At 43.5% G+C, this 24103-nt stretch overlaps 1 protein-coding gene across 2 annotated transcripts; it reads right to left on the reverse strand.

Annotated features, from left to right (window-relative positions):
- Positions 1 to 13081: 13081 nt before the first annotated feature.
- Positions 13082 to 23753, reverse strand: LOC142041845 (killer cell lectin-like receptor subfamily G member 1). 2 transcript variants are annotated; one of them, XM_075051044.1, is made up of 7 exons: positions 23666 to 23753; positions 19164 to 19285; positions 18454 to 18763; positions 17326 to 17424; positions 16066 to 16217; positions 15483 to 15586; positions 13082 to 13831 (listed from the first exon to the last, which is right to left on the reverse strand). In XM_075051044.1, the coding sequence occupies exons 3-7, from the start codon at positions 18695 to 18697 to the stop codon at positions 13720 to 13722; spliced, it is 711 nt and encodes a 236-aa protein (XP_074907145.1). In that variant the 5' UTR covers positions 18698 to 18763; positions 19164 to 19285; positions 23666 to 23753; the 3' UTR covers positions 13082 to 13719. The 2 variants fall into 2 exon arrangements, with proteins under 2 accessions (XP_074907145.1, XP_074907146.1); XM_075051045.1 differs by lacking the exon at positions 23666 to 23753 and having other exon boundaries at positions 19164 to 19457.
- Positions 23754 to 24103: the final 350 nt, after the last annotated feature.

Genomic DNA, 24103 nt, shown 5'->3' on the forward strand with positions numbered 1-24103 from the left:
CCCTGTGACCATCGTGCTACCTCAGGGCTATCAATTAACCTCTTTGACCCTGGGTGGACAGTGGTATGGGACATCCTAAATGCCTTTGCCTGACATCACACAGGAAATCTGTGGCAGGGCGAGGGAGTGAACGATTATCACAGGGATGGTCCTTCTTTTTCTTAAGAAGTGTTCGGAGCCCAAGAGCAAAATAAGTGTATAATTAAAGGAGTGGTATCACCATGCAGATACACGAAGGGCAATAGAGTCAAATATTTAGGAGAGAACAACAAGAAGACAATGGGCAGCACAAGCCTTTTAGAATGAGAGCCAAGAAAGGCAGGAGTCAAGCTACAATGCACTATGTAAGAATGTATATAAAAATGATGGAGAAGATGCTAATAGAGATTAGAATCTGAAATAAGTATTTCGCCCTTTTACTGTGGTTGTTCAGATGTTCCATTGGAGTATTTCAGGTCTCACTCACAGTTCCTTTGTTCCAAGGGGCATACAACAGAAAATGTGAAGTGACAGGTCTGATCATATTTCATTAGTTTGCATTTTATTCACACTTACATAACAAGTTCTATATGACAGTCTCAGTCCTTTCAAAAATACTGATCTATTCAGCCTCACAGTGGCTCAGTGGGGTAGCTCTTACTGTCTCCAGCCTGCTGCTGGGGAAACTGAGGCACAGAGATGTGGACTGGCTTGCCTCAAGGACATACAATGAATTAGAAGCAGAGCTAGAAAATAAGCCTTGTCCCCCTCATCTCTAGCACCTCTGATAACAGGATGATACTCATCACACAGTAAAATTTGAAATGTGGCTTCTGTATATTCATATTATCATTCATTAATGAATGAAACCCCTCATCATCTTTGGGAACACAACACTGTAGCATTTTGATGTTCTGCCATTTGCGGACTAGAAAAGCTCTGATTTCTGTGCCAGGACCAGCAACAAGAAGGTAGCCCCTACTCTTGACATACTGCCAAGAAAACACTGCTGAATTGTCTTTGAGCAACAGCTCTCTTCAAAGCTCATTGATACATTTATCAGTGCCTTCTTTCTCTGGAACAAAAAACAAATCACAGTGCAAGCCTGGAAAAAAAAAAAGTGCATTTTCTTCTTGTTATTTGCATATTGTTGGATTTTCTGGCAACTTACAAGTATTTAGTATCTGCTTTTCTATTTTATTATGAACATGTTTCATAAAATTTGCAAAAGGATTCAAATGATTTAGAAGCCTAAATGTCATTTTGAAAGAATTGACATTTAGCTCTAGATGCTGCAGGACTTCAGGGCTGAAGTCCCACTCGCTCTCGAAAAATGCTGAAATAAGCCCAACAATGTAGCCACAGACTTTCAGTAATATTTTGTTTTGTAGTATTTTTTAAGACATAGTCACATGACAAAGCAGAAAGAAATCTTGATGGTTTTGAAACTATATAGCTATACGCATCTGTGGTTACCTAAATAAAAATCAGATATAAGACACTTTTGGAAATATCCTTTTGGGATAGCATTTCCTGGCTGAAAAAAAAAACCCAAACCATTTTTAAATCTATACATTTGCTGTGGATGTCATGGAGATGAGCGTTAGAGTGTTTCACTGTTAGAGGAAAATATCATCCACTATCTTGGCCTCAGAAGATGAGAAAGCTCTTATCCAGTGGTAGAGACTACAGGGCCTACAGGTACCTAATAAAATCGAGAAGTGATATTAAGTTAACATCACTTCAGTGATGGAGATATTTTTGTTTCCTATAAAAGGTTTCAGCTTATTTTGCCTCGAGGATGTCCTGTAAGAAAACTGCATTTCCCCAACTCAAGCCCAGGGGAAAGTACCTCTTATTAAAACTTTGACTATTCCAGAAGGCAGAATCAAGTGCATATTTGGACCAACTTCTGAGGTCCGGAAAAATCACAAAGGTGCTAAGGCAGATTCATATTTTAGCATATTCTTATAGTCTATTTTAACATATTCTTTTACTGTAATGTTCTCATATTTTTCCAGAAAGCAGAAAACACGTCTAAGTAGTACATCCCAGGTAGCATGAGCTGCAGTTTGGTGTAGTGCACCGACACTTCTCTTGACTCAGGCGTTGCAGGTCAGTTGCTCCCACAGCATGGACATTTTCTCCTCTTTCTGCAGCTGGTGTTGGGTTGTCCAGACTTAAAAAAATCCCCTTGAAGGTACCTCCCTTCAAAGGATTCCTGGTCAGAGCCTATCTCCCAGAGAGGATATGAACATGGCACCTGGTCTAGCAGCATATTCTTGAACAAGACAATAAAGAAACAGTTTTAAAAGGAAAGTAAGCTGTGCCGGGCAATTTAAGGTGAGGTAGCCACAATAAAAGAACACCACTCAGTGAATTAAGATCTAAGATTTATTTACTAAGGGAGATGGTATTAGTAGGTGGCTGGCAATTTCTAGCTATGAAATGTGCACGCCACACTCTCTTTGCAGAACATACACACCCACAACTGAAAACTCCAGTCTGACTGTGAGTGGCACCATGGACTGAGGGTGACAACCCTGTGCTGACCATAACTAGCAGGGTTTCTGTAACAGGGGGCTGCAGGGCTGCCATGTGCAGGAGGAGTCAGTGAGCTGCCCCGTGCCAGTCACAGCTACTTCCAGGTAACCCTGAAATGGATGCGAACAGCCCATCGTGGTCCAGAAACCTCAGCCTGTCAGAGCCAGCCAGAAGATCCATGGCACAGCATGTGGCGCCTCTGCTCAAACAGATTTAAGAAAGAGCAGCACGCACAAAGGGTAGGAGATATGTGAGGAGACACATGGAAGAAGACATTGGTGGGGACATGGCTGGAGATGCACCCTTGGAAGGAGAAGCTCCATGCCAGAGCAGGGACACCCCCAAAGGGACTTCAGCCTGTGGGTGGTCCATGCCAGAGCAGAGGAAAATGAGCAAAATGCATGGACTGGCAGAGAGAAACCATTCCATTCGAACCTCAGCCTCCTGTGCTGCCTGTCACATCCCTGAAGGGACTGGGAGAGACTGAGTGTAATGCATGGCAAAACCAAGGGAAGTTGGGACCAGGAAAGGGTGGAAGTGGTGTTTGACTGAAGTTGAGCTGCGGGAAAGAGAAGGAAAGGTGTTTCCTTAAATGTAAGTTTAATGGTTTACCTTTTTTTTTTCTCAGTATACGAATCAGTAATCAAAAGTTTGCCCTAGTTGGCAATAAATTAATATAAATAAAATTCCCCAAGTCGAGACTGCTTTGGCCATGACCAGTACACTTACTCCAGCTGGTAAAAGTGTCCAAGACCTGCCTGGTGGCCCAGCTGGTACCTGCAGCAGTGCCAGCTCAAGCTTAGCCTTCTGTGTGATGCTGTATATCTGGGGATGTGGTTCCTTCCCTTAGCAACAACTGTTTTCACTATTTATTGCTGCCTAACTGAGATGGCCAGTAAGTCACCAATTACTTCATTTTCAGATCAGCTCAGGCTGGTTTAGCTTTCTCCATATGTTAAGTAAATTAATGGTCTTTTCTGGGGTCACTAGTATGTTGCAAAGGTGTAAAGTTGTTAAGAGTTCCTCCCTGCTTATTGTTTCTTTCTGTTGCATACATGAATCATTTGGAACAGGGCAGATGTAGTTCAGAGCTTTGGGCAAGATTTCTTTATAGCAGCTATTTGTGCTTTCCTTATTTTTCCCTGTACATACCAGAAGTGTTAAAGCTGGCAAAGCAGTTGAGGGCTCATTTTGTCTGAGTGACAGTTTTGGGCAAGTTTCACCACATGACAAGCCTAGGCTCCATTTCCAAAGGATCTCAAAGCAATCTACAGAGATCGATACTAAAATGGTCATCCTACTTATGGAAAGGCTGTTCTTTGAGCGACAGAAAACAATCATAAATCAGCTAGCTACAGGATAGAAAAAGCAGAATAATATCAGGTCTCTGAAGCAGGAGGTGGGGGGATTCTGTCTGCTAGAACTGGGTCGACACTTTCATAGACTCATCCACTTTCAGAAATACTGAAGATAATTTACTATTATGCATAAGCTTAGTTTGAAAATTATTTTTTGTCTCCAAATAGCAGGTATTTTGATTGGAAATATGAAAGATGTAAGCCATGCGTAGTGTGGGAGTTTTAAAAGCAGAAAAAATGAAAGGCTAAATTACATAACGAAATAACAAGAAAAATGATATATGCTGGCTACAATTTGGGGATAGTGTGTTTTCTAGGTAGTTTTGTACTGCCTCTTAAAAAGTACAGAAAAAGAGACAAGGTGAACTAGTCTAACCCAGTGAGAGACAGAAACCTCCCAGCTATTCAGGTTTTCCACTTTCAGACAATTGTTATCATAAGCATTTTTTATTAAAAACTCATGTTTCAGTCAAAGAACTCAAATATCCACTGTTTATGTAAGATATTTATTTGTCTGCTTGATGGGGTGTGGGAGTTGAAAATCTCCAAAGTATAAACAGAGATTATAAAGTCATTCAATGGGACAGATTCAGTAATGTTAGTGCGGGACCCAAGACCACAACATTAAGTAGGATTCACTGCTATGAATTTTAGAGACTGTAACCAAAACTTGACTCTCCTGAGATTACAGTGTAAAGGAGAATAGCCTTATCCTTCCAGCTAGGTAACAGTGACAGTAATAAACTCCTCTGGAGCAAGAAGTAGCAATGAGTCTCTAAAGGATAGGAAAGAGCATCAAAGGAGACATAAAGGATTTACACTGGAAGAAGAATATTAAATGCTTGATCCTGCTTTCACTGGCACTACTGAAGAGCTTCAGTTTTGTTTCTATGAGAGCAGACTCTGCATCCAAAAGCCGAGGCAAGATTTTGCTCTAGGCTACATTCATGGCATTGAGATTGGTAGAGTTGCACAGAGGCAACTGACAGTAACGTCTTGCCTTGTCTGTAAGCAGCAGCTTAAAATCTCTCTCCTTCACTGGCATAAGAACAAGTAATTTGATAAAAATCATGTTTCCTTTATGTTAAAGACTGTTCTAAGCAATTCTTTTTTTTCCTGGAGACTATAATAATTTTTTAACACAATCAAAACATTTGGGATTCCCAAATACTTGGGAATCTTTTCTGCCAAACCTGTGCATCATTAGTAAATATTATTCAATTTACTTTTTGTACAAGGAGATATTAATAGATTTCATAATGATCTCATTTCATTATAATTTGCAAACAAAACCAGAACAATGGAATTAATTAGCAGGGCTGACTCACCTGTGTACATTATTTGAATACAATTAACAAGACTCCGGTCAAGGAGTAATAAAAAAAAATTAAAAGGGAATGATTTTAGCCTTCTGCTAAACTAGATGAAGAAAAACAACCAAAAAAATTTAATTAAAAATACCAAAATACAAGTCTGCAGAAATATTATGTTTAATTGGAAGTTTATTTCAAATAAATTACTTACTGTTAGTTAATTACTGTTGCCAAGCATATTTTAAAGGTTCAAAGTGCTAAGAACTGCCAGGTCTGGCAGAATGGTGCTCATTCACATCTGCTCCTGTAGGAGGTTGATAAGCCAGGGTTATTTTACGCACATGATATTTTCTTCTTCTTTCCAAAATAGCTGGATAAAATAACACCTACTCTCAGAATTTCTCAGCTGAAAATCAATTTGAAAGTTCCACTCCAAACCAGAAACATGAGTAGTGGTACAAATGGATAGTTCACCCTTCTGATACCCAAAATTCTGGCAAAACTGAAGTTCTTTGTTTCCAAGCAGAAAACCTGTTCCTCTTCAAAGTTCAGTGAAAAAATTCCTTTCTTTCTTGATGGGAGTTGAAATGAACCCAAGAAAGCTTTGTGGTGGTTTTCTGCAGGTCTCTATTACAAATGCTTCAGCCTATGGACAGTGCCACCCTCCTTCACTTCCTATTTCAGTCATCGTCATATACGTCAGGCTGGAAAATGCTGTTAAAAGGTAATTAATACTGGATTTTAGACTGGGTAGATCCTACCAGGGGACAGCAGGCTTGAAAGAACATAAAGCAAGTTTGCTGCTTCTTTGCTTTTGTGCTATCAGTGGACTCAGCTGGGAAATGATGCAAGATTTAGAAAGGAAGCTGGGAATTAGATGGAAAAATGTGTTCTGATTGAACTGCTATTTCATGACAGGTCTTATTGGCCAGCAAAGCAGCAGATATGAGACACTTGGCTGGGTTTGACATATGCCACCATATCAGGGTGTTCACAGCCCTCAAAACCTCGTCCATTGAAAACCACTGAAAAATATATCAAAATATAACAGATGGCTGTTAACAGCTCCTGAGAGCATCCTCCCCTACATTTCCATGCAACTACCTCTTCAGTGGACATGTCTGAACAGCATTAACTATCACAGGTGGTCCAAAGAAGTCAGATCACAGTGAAAAATTCTCTTCTGCCTTTGTGATTAATATTATTGAACAAAATAGAATATTGATACAAATTCTTAAAAAAGAACTGGATTATCCAAACTTTTTTTTTCCTCTCCAGGGTTTTTTTTCCTGACACTATGTACACAGCAGGACTGCGTCAAATTATATCAAATATCATAAGAAATATTCAGCCCGTTTTAGGCATTTAACACACTGCAGGCAGCATAGAACAGAAAGATAACAAGGTTTCCACCAAGTCAGTCATTAGGAGAGGTTGTCAGATGGCAATATGCTTGAATGGGTATTGTCAAAAAAACCCAGGGTTTAGATGTCAGTCTTGCAAAATTACAGATAACAAGCAAGTGGGTGATAGACCAATTTCCCATCTCCTAGATGTCTGTGGCAGTACGATTCTTCTGACAATAGCACCCATGTAACTGCTTTAGAAAACAGATGAACTAAACTTATGTAAATCGGCTCTTGTGGCCCACCCTCTCCTGGGTTAGGAGCACCTTTTCTCAATATAGCACCATCTTTCCCACACCACTACCTTCATACAATCGCTTTGATCTCCATGCTCCCTGAAGCGCTGGGGACTGAGGGTCATGTACTGTTTCTCAGCACAGCCATGCTTTTTCCCTGCTCCCATCCCTCTGACAACCCGTGGAGCAGCTCAGCAATGCACACGGCCTTTAAGAGAAGGCTGTGCTAAAATATTTATTTTTGTCTTAGAATGTGTAAACACTGGTTTTCATTCCAGAGCCCAAATAATTTGCCCACCCCTCCAGTGCTGTCAGTATAGTTTATGGATCTAGTAGTTTATTATGGGACAGTCACAAGTGATACAATCTGCAGAAGTAACCCAAACCCATTCCTTTCATTCCTCAGACTCTACAAGGAGAACAGGGCACAAATTTCATGTGCTGAGAAAAGACGCGTATATTCATGAGGTGCTATCATACATATTAAACAGGAGAGTGCTCCTCAGAGGCTGAAACAACACCCAGATGAGAAGAATTTGCGTGCCAAGAATCCTGCCTGGTTTGCTTTACATTCTGCTAGGAAGAAATATAGAAAACAACAGTATTTATCAAAAGGTATTTGAAGCACCTCTGCTGTTTTTCTCACATGCTGTGTTAGTTTTTGTAACTCAGAGTGAATAGCTATTAAAGAAAACTAATGAACACAAAGGGGTAACATTTGCAAAGTGCTTATTAATTGCTTCTGAACTGATTACACTTTTAAAATTAACTTGTTTTGCATCCATACAATAAGCATGGTCATGGAAGAGTTCTCTGTCTGGAGAGTGACTTGCAGCATGCTGTGTAGAGCTGAAACTGCTGTTTATTCTTTACTGTAAGGCACAAAAAAATGTTGGAAGATTGCTCTGATGGTTGCTGAAAATTTGTAAATACTTCCAAGGCAATCAAGATGTATTTTGCAAAGCAGAGGGGCTACAACTACTGTAGGATTTTTCCTCCAACATGTCATATCCCTCAGTATTATTCTTAGTATCATGATTTTCTCTACCTCATTGATGGGGGGGTTGCCTTTGAAAACCCTTTGCTCCCAAACATGAGCTAGTCCTTATGTATAGCCAAAGGAATAAAGGTTTTCTGTTCCAAAAGCAGCCTGGTGTCCTATGCCATCCTGTTTTATGTGAAATCTGAAATTGGAAGACATCTTTTATTGTTAACTTTTCTAATCTTACTTTAAAAGGCACATAAAGAAATGGCCCCTCATTTGCTTCTCTGGGTACCCTTAATTGTCTTGGAGTTTATAGGGATTCAGCATGGAAGGGGCAGATGGGTGAGCCATACCAGGCTCTGCTCCATCACAGAAGTCTGTATACAACAGACAAAAAGTAAGGCAGATACACTTAATATTCTCCTAAGAGAAAGCCCATGAGCTGTAGTTGCTGCTGTAGTTTGCACTGTCAGACATGAAAGCATCCCAGTCTTGCTTCACAGCCCTGGAAATCGGGGCTAGTATAAAAAGAGGGTAAGGCTTAGCACAAGGGAGAGCTCACAGCTGCTGTACTGGGAGTTCAGGACGGCAGAGGGGAGACAAGGGACAGAGATGAGGACAAGGGCCGTATCAGTAACACTGTCCTAACTACTCAAAATGCTGATGTAAAAGCCTTTGTCTGCCCAAGCCTTGAGACAGAACACTCCTCCTTCCTTCTGGAAGAGAACATGCCCAAAGGCATCCACCTCCCAAAGCAGGCTTTGTGAAAGCACAAAATAACAGACAAAGATAAGATAACCTTGAAAACAAAAGAAACTCAAGATTTCACTTGCTGGAGGGTGTGGGGCTAAAATCTCCTCTGAGCACTCTACCCTGTCAGGCTGGTCCTTCCCTGGTCCAGTTCTGCAGTTTTTTCAGTGATTGCCTGCATTAAATAAGCAATAAGCACCCTCAGTCCCCAGAAGGCATGAGGCTGTGCTAGGGGTCTGCTCCCAGAGCAGATCACCTTGCTCTGCTCTGGTTTCAGGGCTCCTCCTTGCTGCGTGACCCCTGCCTGCCCCATCCCACCTTCTGGAAGCTGAGCATGGCCAGCCAGCTGCAGGGAAAGTGCCGCCCCCCCTCTCCTCAGTGGGGTCCCCTTGACTGACCATGCTGCAGCAGGGATGGGGTGACTGAGCAGACTTTCTTGTCCTCCCATCTCTGCCATCCAGCTATATGTTTTACCTTCCTCTCCTGTAATCCATGGCCCTTCTTTTTCAAACAAACATCCCTTTGACATACAGAAACCTAGTTATGGTTCCCCTCGTGTTCACTTAACCCTCTAGCAATGCCTAAGCTCTCAACCCTACATGATGTTTTGCACCTTCCAACAGTCTGTGTGTCCTCACCTTCCACATAAAGTCAGTGAACACCAGGATCGGTGGTGTTGCATGGCATTCTCACCTCCTTGGGTTGCTGCTTTGGATGGTGGGATAGCTACTTGGTAACTGTCCCATATATCTTCATCTATGATATGATGATCCCCACATTTCCCCTGTGGCACCCTCTGCAGAGATTTCACCATTTCTGCTCACACCTCGCAGACTGTACTCTGAACAAGAATGTGTTGCCATCCCTGAAACTTTTCTAATTCTTGAAGACACTGATTTCTTTACAGGGAAAAGGAAATGATAGCAGTTTTCCAAAGTCTTGTGGGGAAACAAACTGCACCTCAGGACTCATTTTTGGTGACTAGATCCCAGGGAAAGGACCATGAATAGTAAGTCCAGGCCAGAGACCAGATCCTCTGATTTAACTAATAATTCTCAACTAAAAGCAACCCTCAGTATGTAAAATCTGCCTTAGAACTTTTCAGAAAAATCTCATCTCCAGCAAACCAGTAAGTCCTATAAAGGTATCAGCCCTGCAATGTTCTAATTCTGTAGCAGAGGAAGAACTCTGAACAGAGAGAAGGACTCATTCTTCTTAAACATCTGCTAAACGCTGACCTGGACCTAGCTCCCTGGCAGAACCACACAGAGCACCATACTTCAAAACCTGAAACCAGATCTACTGCTGCTTTTACCAGTATGATCAGCTGCAGCCTGTCAAGGCTCCTAGACATTAAAAATTTCAGGAAAGAGATTCTGGGGGAAATTTGGCTTCATTGAAACCAATGGAAAAACTCCCATATAAAAACACATCCTTATAAAGCCAATTTTATATAAGTCTTACAAAGGTCCTATCACAGCCTGGAGGTATGGAAAAAGAAATAAGAATTATATTTATGAAATAATTTATATGGTAATGATACCAATGCTACACTGCACCAGCGTAAGGGCCTTATGATCTTTGAAAGTGCCTAGAAATGTCTGAATACTGGAGAAAATAAGTGGAATATATATCTAAATGGATTTTGTCAGAATTTCTTGGAAAATTATTTGCTTTCTTATTAGACTGTGGATGGCAGCTGAGTGCAGAAAAATATCTTAGAATAAAAGATGCAGTCCTATGGTAACGCTGAATTAAGATTATTGGAAGATGAAGCAGTGTTAAAATAAAGTCAAATGGAGTTTAGGAGAGAAAACCCAGGGTTTTGGTTACAGGGAGGCACCTCAGCTGCAATAGTGGCTCAACTCCAGCAGGAAGCAGCTGAATACGGGCTTTTGGCCGGGAACCATCCCATCCCCCTTGGGTTGGGGACAGCCTTGCCTTCCCACTGGGTTAAACAGCGGAGAGCTGAGAGACCATCACAGCCCCCAGGGTGTCCAGGGAGAAGACAGCTATCCAGTACTGACATTTCCTCTGCACAGCTTTTGAGGGACTCACCTGCAAGACTCAAAATGACCCCATCTGTTTTCTTGCAAACCTCACGCAAGATTTGTCAAACTGACTGAAACCTCCCACCGTTTGGGCTGTTAGGTTGTGTCCAGCTGCATTAGTCGCACTGGAGTGAAAAACAGTCTGTCAAATTGGCATCGGAGCAAAATGAGTAACCTGAAACAAAACTGCAGTTTTACAAAACTGTCTTTTTTAACTCACTGATTTCTGAGTACAGTTAACAAATTTGTTATTTCATTAAAACTGTAAGGTCAATGTAGGGATTTTGTTCTCTTTACATGGGGACATCTGATGTTGCTGTATTAATTTTGAATAGCAGATGCAGCCTTCAGACTTTCAAATTAGTAGAGAAAAGACTCATATGTCCGGGTTATATATTCTGAATTTTTGCAGGATTTTCCTTGGCCTGCTGCCATGCTGGAGCTACACTTTTTTTGTGCTTATGGAATAAGCTTCCCCAAACTGGCACTCACCATTCCACTACACAGGCAGTGGACATAGCAGGAGAAGGTTGATTACACAAATTTCTGCAGGCAAAGCACTAAATGCTTTGATATCATTCATAAATACTTTCAAAGGTATGAAGCTTTCTTTGACAGCTTCACAGAACAATGGTTGAGAGTCTGCTCTGATTTCTAATCCTGCATTTGTTCCTAATATAAACAAAGTACAGCAGAATGAATAACGGGTGGTTGTTTATTAGTCATTAAAAATTATTTGATCAAAACAATCTATTTTTGCTAATCCATGAGGTGATTCTAAGGCAATCGTTGGTTGGGGGGGTGTCCTGATATGATCTATAATATGAACATAGATGAAAGAGTGTAATAGAAACTTGACTTATTCTAGAGCGATGGGCAATTCATCCAGTCATCAGTATTCAGAAGATAGAGCTCCATCTTAGCAAGCTTTAAAGATAGGTTATCTTTAATTGGCATAGACTGTTTGACAAGTTCGTGTCTGAAGATCTTGAAAAAGAGGCATATTTCTCCACCTTATAAGAAGATACTTGGGCATGTGTTGTCAAAAATCCTACTGCAAGCTGATATTTGATTTGTGTTTTCATGCTAGGTTTCATTCTGTGCTGTTCAATACCAAAGATCTCCCTGGTGATAAGTATTTACTGAACCTGAGTTTAATGTATACACTACACATTATTTCTGCATTAAGCATTTACAGTAGAGCAAATGCTAATTAGTCATTACATATAAATAACATAATTTTTTCATCCTTGAAATAATTGGTCAAAATGTCTTGTTATGGGAGACATCTCATGAACCGCTATTAGATCACTGGGTTTCTCACTGCTGTAGATTAGTACTGGGGCTGGTAACTTCTTACAGTTTGTTCAAAACATATCTAGCTGCCCTGGACTCCATATTGGGTTAAAGTGCTCATATCATAACCATTTCTACTGATGTCATTGCAAAGGCACTCTTGGTTATTTTTGAAAGGTAATGGCAACTGGGAAATGTTCCTGAGGACTGGAAGAAAGCAAATGTCACTCCTGTCTTCAAGAAGGGCAAGAAGGAGGATGCAGGCAACTGCGGGCCAGTCAGCCTCACATCAGCCCTAGGAAGGTGATGGAGCAATTTCCAGACACATGGAAGGACAAGAGGATGAGGAGTAGTCAGCACAGATCCGTGGAGGGGAAATCGTGCTCAACCAACCTGATAACCTTCTACAATGAGGTGAGTGGTTTGATGGATGAAGGGAGAGCTGGGGATTTTATTTGTCTTGACTTTACTAAGACCTTTGATGATGTCTCCCATGAAATCTGCACAGAAAAGGTGATGAAGTGTGGGGTTAAATAAGTGGACAGTAAGGTGGTTTGAAAACTGGCTGAACAGACAGGCCAAGAAGGTGGCACAAAGTCCAGTTGGAGGCCAGTGATCAGTGGTGTATCCCAGGGGTCAATACTGAATACTTAGCTGCATTAAGAAGTAGTGCTGGGTGAGGAGTATAGTGGCACTTCTTTATGGGGAGAGCTGCTCTGGAGGAAACTTGGAGCATGGGGCAAAGAGACCACTCAGTCAAGGTATGGTGCGGTGCGCTTGAACCGTGGCTGAGGGCACCTTCATGGGTGGGCCTTGGGACAAAGGGTCTAGAAGATGAGGGGCTGCATTTACTTGGCTACTGACAAAAGTAAGTTTGTCAGTCTGTAATCCCTCAGGCAGAGCTGGGGTAGGAACCTGTTTAATAGCTGTAGCTGTATCTTGTCCTCTGCAACAGGACATGCTCTTCTGCAGCGCTATTGCAAAGAAAGTGTTTCACCCCCTGCCCTCCTGCCTCTGCTCCTGCCACTAGCTTACTCTCTGACCATTTATCAATCACCCAATGTGCTAAACAATGATGTTGGGGAGGAAAACAGAAAAAGCCACCACTGAAAAAAATTGTTAGAAGCAACCCATATTTATTTTCATCTCAGCAGGGTAGCAGGTTTACTCCTTCCCAGCTAGTTACACAGCAATGTAACACTGGGTGTCATGCTCCAGTTTTCTCCAAGTACAAACAAAAAACACAGAAGAATTTAGGTTAGAAGGGACCTCTGGATATCATCTGATTCAACCACTTGCAAAAGCAGGCCAGCTTCAAACTTCAGGATAGTTTTCAGCCTTGGTGTTTGACACCAATGTTCACACGAGAGATAAATTAACCCAGAGTTTGCACAAGCTCACAGATTACAATCCCATCGCTCCTTAGGATTTCCGATGCCAGGACAGCATTCCAGTGACAGTGCTCAAGTATCTCTGAAAATGACTGAGAGGCACTTCGAGAAATCTCTGCTGCCCCTTCTCTACCACTTTGAAGACTGTCTGTCACTAGCCAATGGCTATGAATAAGAACCTCACCAGTGTGATCCTGAACGGAGCCAGGAGCAGCACTCCTCAGACCTCCGGCTGCTCGTGCCTGGGCTTTGGCTGCAGCTACATTCATTCCTTGCACTATGGCAGGTGTCACAGCAGCAAGGAGCACAGCCAGGCACTCTCTCAGAGAAGCTTCCTGAGTCACCTTCAGAGGGATCAAGCATTAGCACAGCTTTCCAAAGGACACTTCCTAACACAAGGTCCACAGAGGTCACTGAAGAGATTTCTCGCAGACCCATGGGGCAAGGAATTCACAGCTGGAAGCACGGATGGCACCTTGCAGCAGAACGGCGCAGTTCTGCACAGGGCTGTTGGACGGGACCCTGTGGGAGACACGGACAGAGCACACAAGCAGGGAAACATTAGAGAGGGATCCCCACTTTGGCTGGGGGAAGAACAACTTACAGCTTTGGAGGCAGGAGACTCGCTGCATGGACTTTGTGACCTTGTGTCAGGGAAGACCCAGCCTGGGACAGAGGAGGTCTGGCAGTGGGGCTTGCTACACCCAGAGCTCACCGTGAGACTTTCAGTTAGACAGTCTCATTCTGGGCTCTCCATTTCCCATCACTAAAGAGAGAAAAGTCCTGTCCCACAAACGATTTTTTACTGTTCCACTTAAGGCATTTGGAGACCTTGGGACAGAAAGTATCAAGTGTTCAAATTTAAACCTGTTGTATGGGTTCATGGAAAGTGAAAGCCTCTGCTTCACTAAGGTTATCTAGTCAAGGACATTTTCAATGCAAAAGGGGGTAAGAAGGAGGAAACGATTAAACAGAAACCCACAGAGACACAAACTTGGTGCACAAGAAATAGCAGAGGCAACGGCAAAAGAAATAGCAGAGGCAACGGCAAAGACCAGAAGTCTTCAGCCACAGACTGACGGGCCGTTAAGAAACTCCAGGCGCAGCTTTGGAGAGGGACACCCTGGGCTTTGTAACGGCTGAGAAGGGGGCAACAAGAGGAACGGGAGGAGTTGGGATGTTCGAGGGGGGCTGTAGGACTGTGCAGAACTTGTTGAGGAAAGCTTAGGGCAGGGGGACGACCAGGGAGGAGAGGGTCTAACGAGGTGTGGGTCGTGCGTGAGCAGCTGCTGATGGCGGGGCTCAGGGGGTTGATGGCGGTTGCTGAGGGGCTCAGCCCAGCCCCGGGGTCCGCACCGGTGGGGGGGTGTGTGTCCCGGGTTTAGCTGCTGGGGGGACCGGGGCGGGCGAGGGGCTCAGCGCCGGCAGCTGGAGCGGGACCGTGAGTCGGTGCCGGGGTGCCGGGTGCTGGGGGGAGAACGCGTGCGTCTTTCCCCAGCCTGGGCTGCGTGGGCTGTGGTTCTGCAAGTCCCTAGCAAGCTCTGAGCTGCGCCAGCCGGCGAGTAGGAGGCCCTGGGTCTGGGCAAGGGGTACCAGGTGGGCAGAGGGTCCGTGCTGGCGCTCAGGGAATCCTTGAGTGGGTGCGGGCACGCTTCTGAACCTGGAGGGTGTCGTGTATGTGTCTTCACTAGTCAACTTCAATCCTGAGCAGCCGGAGAGGTGGAAGGGGACTTATCTGGCTGTAGCTGTGCGTTATGTGAGTTCTGGTGGCATTACATGTGGGTGCTGCTGAAGGCAGTGCCTTGTCTGTGGCAGTCTGTGGTAGCCAGCTGTGTCAGTCCTTCACCTGCACGTGTGTCTGTGTCCGTGTTTGTGTCTCTGGGATACTGGCTCAGCTTTACTACAGGAAAGTAGCAGCTGTGTCCGTCAGCCTGGGATAGAAACTCCCAGGTCTCTGGGTGCACCAGAGTGGGGTCCAGCAGCCAGGCAGGAGGAACCCCTTAGTTCTGGAGGTGCTAGAGCCTGTGGCCACTCTGAACGTCCCTTAGCAGCTCTGTTCATTGTTGGTCGACTTCCATCAACTACAGATGGAACTTTTCATGGAAAAGGGTTAAGGGCAGGGGAAGGATCTCAAGCCCTTTATCTAAAAATACAGAGGAAATACCATACTCACTTTTTGTCACTCAGTTTTGAGCCATCTTCCCAGGCCCAGTCACCACCAGTGCTATTCTTCAAACCAATCCAGTACAATTCAGTTTGCAATGTTTGGAAGAAGTCCTAGGAGGGACGGAGAGGCAGAGAGATCAGTAGACTTGAAGAAACCCAGTCAAGTCCTGGGTTCTGAGGGGGGAAGAAAGGGTTGCTGTGTGAGAGAGGGAGTTTGGGGGCCATTTCTCAATGTCCTTTGAACACCCATGCCCTTCCTTCCTAGAGGGACCGGCTTTGTGGGACTCAGTGTTTCGGAGTACCAGGCAGCTCCCCTGACTGTGGGGTCTGAGGGCTGAGCCCACGACAAGCTCAGAGCTGGCAGGCAGAGAGAATCGGGTCCCTCTTGCAAAGAGGCCAAGAGAAAGCCTTGCTTCTGCCAGACGCAGGAAGGTGGTGGTGGGTCCCAGCGCGTTGCAAAGTCCCCTCACACTCTCTTTCCCCACAGAGGGGAAGAGCTGGGCAGTACAGTGCCTTGGACCTGCTCCCCTGTAATCCTACCATCCTGCATGGCAAAGACCCTCTGCCCTTGCCACTGCAAAGGCACCCACCATTTCGCTGGGATCGCTGATCACCAGGAGATGAGCTCCCTGTGCCCGGCAGGATTCCTGGCTGGAATTCCAGTCCTTCTTCTCCTTGGAGAAGGAGTAGCAGCTCTCTCTGTAGGCCACCCACTGCTCAGGGCAGCGTGGACACGCACAGCCTGCAAAACAATCGTAGGTCTCTCTTCCCATTCATAGTCATAGCCTAGTTCATTACAAACACCTTTCACAAAGACACCTTCTCCAGAATATGATTCTGCGCAGTTACTGTAATGCCATCCCTGGAGCTCTTCTGAGACTGGCAAAGGCAATGTAGTTACCTACACCAGAGTCTCTGAAGGGCTCTGTGAAAGGGCATCCACTTGCCAGATGGGAACACGTGGGAGAGCGTGTAGGGGTCTCTTGGGACCTTCCTTTTCCTTCCCAGTGTTTTTGCCTTTTTGTTTTTCCCTCCCCTTTTTGTTCTGTCTTCTCCATATAAACTTCCTCTTTGGCCCATGTTTCCTTCCATCCAAGGGGAAAGGCAAAGCCCTGGCACCTGGCAGGTTTGTGGCAGGTCGCCCATTTCCATACAGCCCCCACCACCAGCGCTGGCCGCTGCTAGGGCACATCTGTAGCCCATTTCTGAAGTACTGCTGCTTTGGACGAACAGCATTTCCGATTCCCATACCTGCCTGAACCTCAGCTTCGTAACATTTCATGCCAAGCTGGTCAAAAGGCTTAAACTTCCTAGGAATAGAGGAATCATTTTATAACAGCTGCTAGTCATGGAAGTCATGCAGTTTGAAGCACCCTCCTTTTCCTTCCTAACAGGAGAGCAGCTGGTGCTACTGGCCCATGGATGGTCACTGAAGACCTCAGCGTTCATTCTCTCGCTCTACAGCACTGATCTCCAAATCCACAGAAAAGAAATGGGCCTTCAGGTTATGTCCTCCAGCCTAGAGCTGTATTTGTCAGGATGTAAATGGTCCTGAGTGGCTGAGCACACAACACAGCGTGCTTGCTACACACTGAAGTCTACCCAGTCACCCCTTTCAAAGGCATTTTTGATACTTTTTACCCCTTACTCTCTTGTTCCTGCTGCGGGCAGGTCTAACTAGACCAAGTTTAACATTTAAAAATCTCAGAAAAAAGAAGCAAGTCTTTTTTAAGAGAGAAAAGGTACTTCCATGCTCTCCTTGGACCTTTGAGATTTCAAGAGCTCTGTTTTGCTCCCTGACAAAGTTCTAAATTCAAATCAAATATTTTCAATGGAAGACATTTATTTACCCTTGATAATAAAACCCACTATTGTTCCCAGCAATGCCAAGAAGAGGATCCCTAGAATCACTGCAATACTCCAGCAGGTAGTACAGGAAACAGGAGAATCTAACAAGAAGAAAAAGAACATAAATGTGAGAAAGGTGAGGCTTTCTCAATGGGATCAGCTCTAAAAATACAACTTAGATTGAACTGCAGTGTCTGTTTACCTCAGCCTGCTCTAGTGTCAGAGTCCAATACTGTCTGAAAGGGTCCTTTTCAATATTATACACATGGATAATTTAATGTTTAATACCAAATTTACTTATTTGAAGATACCTGATGTTGCATGAGATTCCGATTTAGCAGAATGATACAGCTATATGTTGAAAGCACAACACAAGTGCAAATCACACTTAGCAGAATATAACAATTTCAATACACAGCTGAATCGCAATACAGATGTGATTCTCATTGCTAAGCTCTATGATATGCTCACCATCACAACGCTGAGTGGCACCAGGAAGGAACATGTGGGTTTAAGCAGCTCAAGCCTGTTGCTCTCTTCAAAGCTCTTTTTGTCAGTTGTTCAGCAGTTGTACTCTGTTAGGCTGAGTCACGTATACACTCCCCCCATCCTGGTCGGGCTAACTCAGGAAGACATTCCCCTCTTTTGATTAACTCATGGACAAAAATTTACACAACCAGCTGATCCACTCCACTGATACAACTTTTAATCTAAAAAAAGGTATCTCTCTGGTCCCCTCAATGTTAAATTCAACTTTCTGACAGCCATGTTCAGTCACTGCATGCTTCATGGGTACATTGCACTTGCCCACCTCCTTTGAGCCTTCTCTTATTGTAGGGGCTTATTGATCAGTCACAACTCAGGATTACGTCTGAAGAGGAGTCCAAATACAATGACTGTTTTGATACGGCACCAACAGAAATTATTAGATCACACATTACTTACTCTGTTGGAGCTGCAAGTCTCCAAATTTAACATGCCTTGAACTGCCCATCCTTCCCAAACTCAAACAGCAGGATAGAAAAGAAAAATTTTTAGCATACAAATGCAAATCTCTAATTCAGACATGAAATCTGTTAGACTATTTATTCAGTAATGCATACATCTTTCCCATTATTAACAGACTTTACCTTTGTTCTTGATGTTCTTCTTTTCTGTTCTTTGTCTTCTCATCATCAGTTTCTTGGAAGAAGCGCTGTGTTTCGTGTTCAGATAGATGTGCTCCTTAATATTCCCGTCACAAGCTTTTAAGTGTTGCTTTTTTTTACTTTGCGTTACTTGGAATTTAGAAGTCCAGTTAACTGCAAAGTCCGGGTCTGGATCTGAGTTTCCCTGAACGTCAATACAGCTTTCCTCCCAGCAGTTTGGAATCATTTTGAACAACAGACCATATTAGCGGAAGGGTAATACATAGAAGGAATGATGTCCTAAATCAGCCTTCTGGAATACAAAATCATTTAAGCAAGGACAATAGCTCATGAAGAACTCTATCTTTTGTGATTAAACTGCTTCTGTGACGGATGCTTGGTAGGTCAATGTTAGACAGGGGATCTTGCTTTCACAAGCAAGTGAAGTTATCTAGCATTTTCCACATCAACTAATATAAGTAAGCAACTTAGTCTTGACTGAGATGAAGAAGGTGAGGAATTAAATTTCCTTATGTAGCAAATGGATAGACATGGGTAATTGCAGTGGGACAATTTACAGAATGCATTTCTCTCTTTCACTGCAAGCACCGTCAATAAAAGCAATACAGATGCATTTGATGTATGTCAATGACACACCGATTTAAAAACAAAAGTCCTTTGAGCATTTGGACAAGAAAATTGGGGTGGTTTACCTTAATTCCACAGGAGGAAGCTGAAATGTAATAGCAGAACAGGTGGTGCATCTGTCCTGGTCTCCATATGTGACTCTGCAGGATGCCGAAGTGATCATTAACATCGGACTGAAATAGGGCAACTGAGAGATGAGAAAAAAGTATTGTGGTGACCCACACAGGAAACTTGCATTCTTTTACACAGCACAAAGCTCTACCCTTTCAGAGTTACAGTGGCAAAACCTGTTCCTGTCATGGTCACGCAAAACTCTGTTTGAGCTAATTGTAATATCATGTTCACTGAGCAACAGAATACATCGAACCAGTTGAATCTGTAGAATCCATTACTAAAATCATAGGCTTGTACTGCCAGTGCTTTTCCTACAAGAACAATTTCTCTGATCTGTCCAACAATATCAGCCTTTCCACCCAACTCTGAGAATTTCCACCAATTCTGAGAATTAATAAAAATCTGGAAACGTAATTCTATGAACATTTGCATAATTGTTCTTACTTTATAGGCTACCAGGAACATAATATTTAATTCTGAAACATAAAAATATTTTCCTTCCCTTTTCTTCATTTCCTTTCCCTTCTTTTTCTTCTTACCCAATTTATTTTTAAGGACATGGACAAGAACTGGTCAGGGATGTAAAGGTTGGGGGCAGGCTTGACTGCAGTAACCATAAGACGGTGGAGATCAGGATCCTGAAAAGAAGGGAAAACCCCAAAAAAGCAGAATCACAACCCTGGACTTGAAGAGGGCAGACTTTCGTCTGCTCAGGAATCTGCTTTCAGGGATCCCATGGCAGACAGTCCTGGAGAGAAGAGAGGTTCAGGATAGCTGCTTGGTTTTCAGGGATCAGCTCCTCTGAACTCAAGAACAGTCCATCCCAATGAGCAGGTTACAAAGCAAAGGTGGCAGTGGACCTGCATGGAAGAGCAAGGAGCTCCTGACTAAACTCAAACATAAAAAGGACATGTACAAGAGGTTGAAGCATGGTCGGGTGACGCAGGAGGAATCCCTAACTTGCAGGGATGGGGTTAGGAAGCCTACCTGGATTTGAATCTGATGAGGGATGTGAAAGGCAACAAGAAAAGTTTCTACAGGTACATCAGCAAGACAAAAACTAGGGAAAAATGTGGGCCTGCTGCTGAATATGCAGTGGAGCTGGTCACAAAGACATAGAAAAGGGTGATACACTCTGTGACTCAGTGCCGCCTTTGTCTCAGTCTTTGCTGGTGTGACTTGCCTTCAGCAATCTCAGGTCCATGAAAACTATGAGAAAGTCCAGTGCAAGGTAGACTTATCCTTGCTGGAGGAGGATCATGTTAGGGAGCATTGAAATGAAGTGTACACACACAGGTCCACAGGCCCTGATGGGACACACCATGACTGCTGCAGGAGCTGGCTGATGCCATTGCGAGGCCACTCTCAATAACCTTTGAAAGGTCATCGTGATCGGGAGAGGTCCCTGAAGACTGGAAGACAGCAAATGTGACTCCTGTCTTCAAGAAGGAGGATCCAGGGAACTACAGGCCAGTCAGCCTGACATCAGCCCCTGGGAAGCTGATGGAGCAACTAATCCTGGAAACCATTTCCAGACACATGAAGGACAAGAAGGTAATCACCTTCTTGTCAGCATGGATTTACAAAGGGGAAAACATGCCTGACTGACCTGATAGCCTTCTACAATGAGGTGACTTGCTCCATGGATGAGGGGACAGCTGTGGATGTAATTTATCTTGACTTTAATAAGGCTTTTGACATTGTCTCCTGCGACATCCTCACAGACAAGCTGACGAAGTATGGAGTTGGGTAAGTAAAGAGTGAGGTGGACTGAAAACTGGCTATAGGCCTGCGTCCAGAGGGTTGTGACCAGCGGCATGAAGTCTAGCTGCAGGTCAGTGACCAGAAGCATGCCCCGGGGGTCAATACTGGATGCAGTAGTGTGTAACATCTTCATTAATGACCTTGACATTGGGGCAGGGTGCACCTTCAGTAAGTTCTCAGATGATACAAAACTGAAAGGAGTGACTGATACAGCAGGTGGTTGTCCCAACATTCAGAGAGACCTGGACATGTTTAGAGAAATGGCCAGAGAGGAACCTCATGAAGTTCAATAAAGGTAAATGCAAAGTCTTGCACCTGGTGAGAAACCAGTACACACTGGGGGCCAACTGTCTGGAAAGCAGCTTGGCAGAAAAGGATCTGGGAGTTCCTGGAAGATACCAAGTTGAACATGAGCCAGCAATGTGCCCTCATGGCAAGGAAGGCCAGCAGCCTCCTAGGTTGCGTTAGGCAGAGAGCTGCCAGCAGACCGAGACGAGTAATCCTTCTCCTCTACTCTGCACTGGTCAGGCCATGTATCAAGTACTGTGTCCAGTTCTGGGCTCCCCTGTACAAGAAGCATATGGACTTACTGGAGAAAGTAGCAGAGGGCCACTAAGATGGTGAAGGAACTGAAGCATCTTTCGTACAAGGAAAGGCTGCGAGAGCTGGGACTGTTCAGCCTGGTGAAGAGAAGGTTCAGGGGGATCTTGTCAATCAAAGCTTTTTCCATTTTTTATTTTTTTAAATAAAAGTGAGTGCGGTTTCTGAGTGCAGTCAGAAAAAGTCTCTGAGTGCAGTCAGAAACTGAAACAGGTTTACCAGAGAGGTGGTAGAGTCTCTCTGGGAGACCGATATTCAAAGGCCAACCAGACAATGTTCTTAGCAGCTCGCTCTAGTTGACAATGCTCTGAGCAGGGCATTGATGATCACCAGAGCTGCCTTCCAATCTCAACTATTCTGTGATTCTGTGACAAGTAGTGAAATTTCAGTATGAAAGAGAAGAAGATGAAGGCTGAATGGAACAGACATCTGATTCCTCTACAGCAGCTTTGGATGGGCAGGTAGGTTCTGCCCTGCCTTCCAATACAATAAATCTTTGGCTACTGGAAGGGACTTCTTGGGCTTTGTTAGTTAAAACAGACTTCAGTTTGCTCTGTTTTGTGCTGTTGATAAGGTCTAAAAGAGATTTTTCCCAGCCTCCACATCCAAAGATCTCCTCCCTCACTCCACTTTGTGCCACATGGTCCAAGGGGCTGGCAGATCCATGCCAGCTTCAGGGACACTTCTGTAGGAGTGAGCTGCAGGATGCTGCTGACCCATTGTCATAGAAAAATTTAGGAGTCTCTGGCTTTTGATATTCCAAACTCATCCAGAGAGTGCATGAGCAACTATAATGTAAAACATCTCTCTGGGGGCAAAACAAGCTGGTACAGTTCTTCCTAGTAATTACACCACGCACTATAACTCACAAAATCCAAATCGACTGTGCATACAGCAGAAATCACATAAGGATGACACTGACTGGGTTAAGAACTTCAGCACTGTTTTACAAGTGTGTGGCTCCTTGTGGGCAGATTTTTATCACAAACATCAGACTTATCACACTCCCCAGCAAGCTGGATCTAAATTCTGCCCCCATGTCCCTGAGTTCTTCATTGTGCTGCTGCAGCTTGCAACATATTCTAGGGCAGGATGTTCTTCATTTAAAACACGGATGTATCAAACAAATTTAAATACAGAATGTGGGATTAAATTCAATAAAAGACTTCCTTTTCATAATTCAGTATAAGAAATTAAGTAATTAAACTTATTAAAACATAAGTAATTAAACTTATTAAAACATAACTAATCAAACTAAGCGCTCTCCTCCAACTTTGAGCTGGAGTATACCTGTGCAGAAAGTATACATTCAAAAAAACCTTACAGACAATTCAGCTTGTATCTGGCTCTTCTTTCTTGTTGCAAAAAATAAACCACAGTAAATCCACACTTTGAAAAGATAACACCAGTTCACAGGAACTGCTTTTTCTAAAGGCGTTAGCTTCAGACAGGAAGCATTAGCTTCACAAAAAGCTTTGTTGCCTGATATATTGCTCATAGGAAGAAATGATTAATAGGAAAGGCAATGAGGAAGCTCTGCGTGCTTCTCTTCCACAATGCTATATATATCATAATGCCATTTCTTTGTGTGTCTCAGCAGATAGGTCTGTTTTGCAATATGTCCATAGGTTAAGAACTTCAGCAAAACACATCCATTTCTGGTTGGTTTGGTTTTTTGTTTGGGGGGGAGGTGGTTGCTGCTCTGGTTTTTGGTTCTCTCAGACTCAAGACTTCTCATAAAAATACAGAAATACAATTAACAGCACATAAACTCTTCTAAACAGAACAGCATACATTTTTTTATAGTGTACATTACCACAGCATACAGTACTGCTCCCATCTCCTCACCACATCTTGAAGATAGATTGTGGTGAAGAGCTTAGAGCTGCAGCTCAGCTGCGTATGTGCAAGATCACATACATGCTGTGGGTGCAATAAAGAAAGGAACAGCTGATCATGACCTGATTGTGGTACAAATATTTAATTGCTTTCATTCTGTTACAATGATTCAGGTGAAAAGTAATGAAAGGTTTCTACAGTGGCAACAGCTCTGCTATAGCCTTTCCACATCAAAATATTCTCTTCTTACCTACTGAAGCCCCATGCCTCTCCTCCATGTACTGAATTTTGAAGTACTAATCACAGCAAACTGATCAAACGGCTGCTGCTCACACTGACACAAAAATGCTCCCATAAGGCTATGTGGAAGGTGACAGCATCCACTTCATTACAGTCATCGAACAAGGAGCCTTTAAATGTAAAAGAGGATTATAATATAATATAATAACAATAACAACAATAACAGCAGCAACAACAACAATATTATTATTAATTATTATTATTATTATTATTATTATCATCACAGAGACACAAACTGAGCTGGACCCGCTGGTGGGTAGGGAACCCGTGGGGTGGGTAAGAGAGGCTGGGATCTGGGCAGGGGTGTCCAATGGAGAGGTGCTGGTGCTTGTGGGTCCATGAAAGCGTGCGTGTGCTTGTGAACCTAGAGTATTGTGTGTGTGCCTTC

This window comes from Buteo buteo, chromosome 19 (assembly GCF_964188355.1).
Source record: "Buteo buteo chromosome 19, bButBut1.hap1.1, whole genome shotgun sequence".
In the NCBI taxonomy this organism is placed as follows: domain Eukaryota; kingdom Metazoa; phylum Chordata; class Aves; order Accipitriformes; family Accipitridae; genus Buteo; species Buteo buteo.

Excerpts from the sequence above, each read along its gene's own strand:
- LOC142041845 (XM_075051044.1), bottom strand. The coding sequence starts at position 18,697 with ATGATTCCAAACTGCTGGGAGGAAAGCTGTATTGACGTTCAGGGAAAC. Across the intron at positions 16,218-17,325 it reads AGTGGGTTTTATTATCAAGG|GCTGTGCGTGTCCACGCTGC; the intron begins GTAAATAAATGT and ends ATTGTTTTGCAG. Across the intron at positions 13,832-15,482 it reads TCAAAACTGAGTGACAAAAA|GGTCCCGTCCAACAGCCCTG; the intron begins GTGAGTATGGTA and ends TGTCTCCCACAG.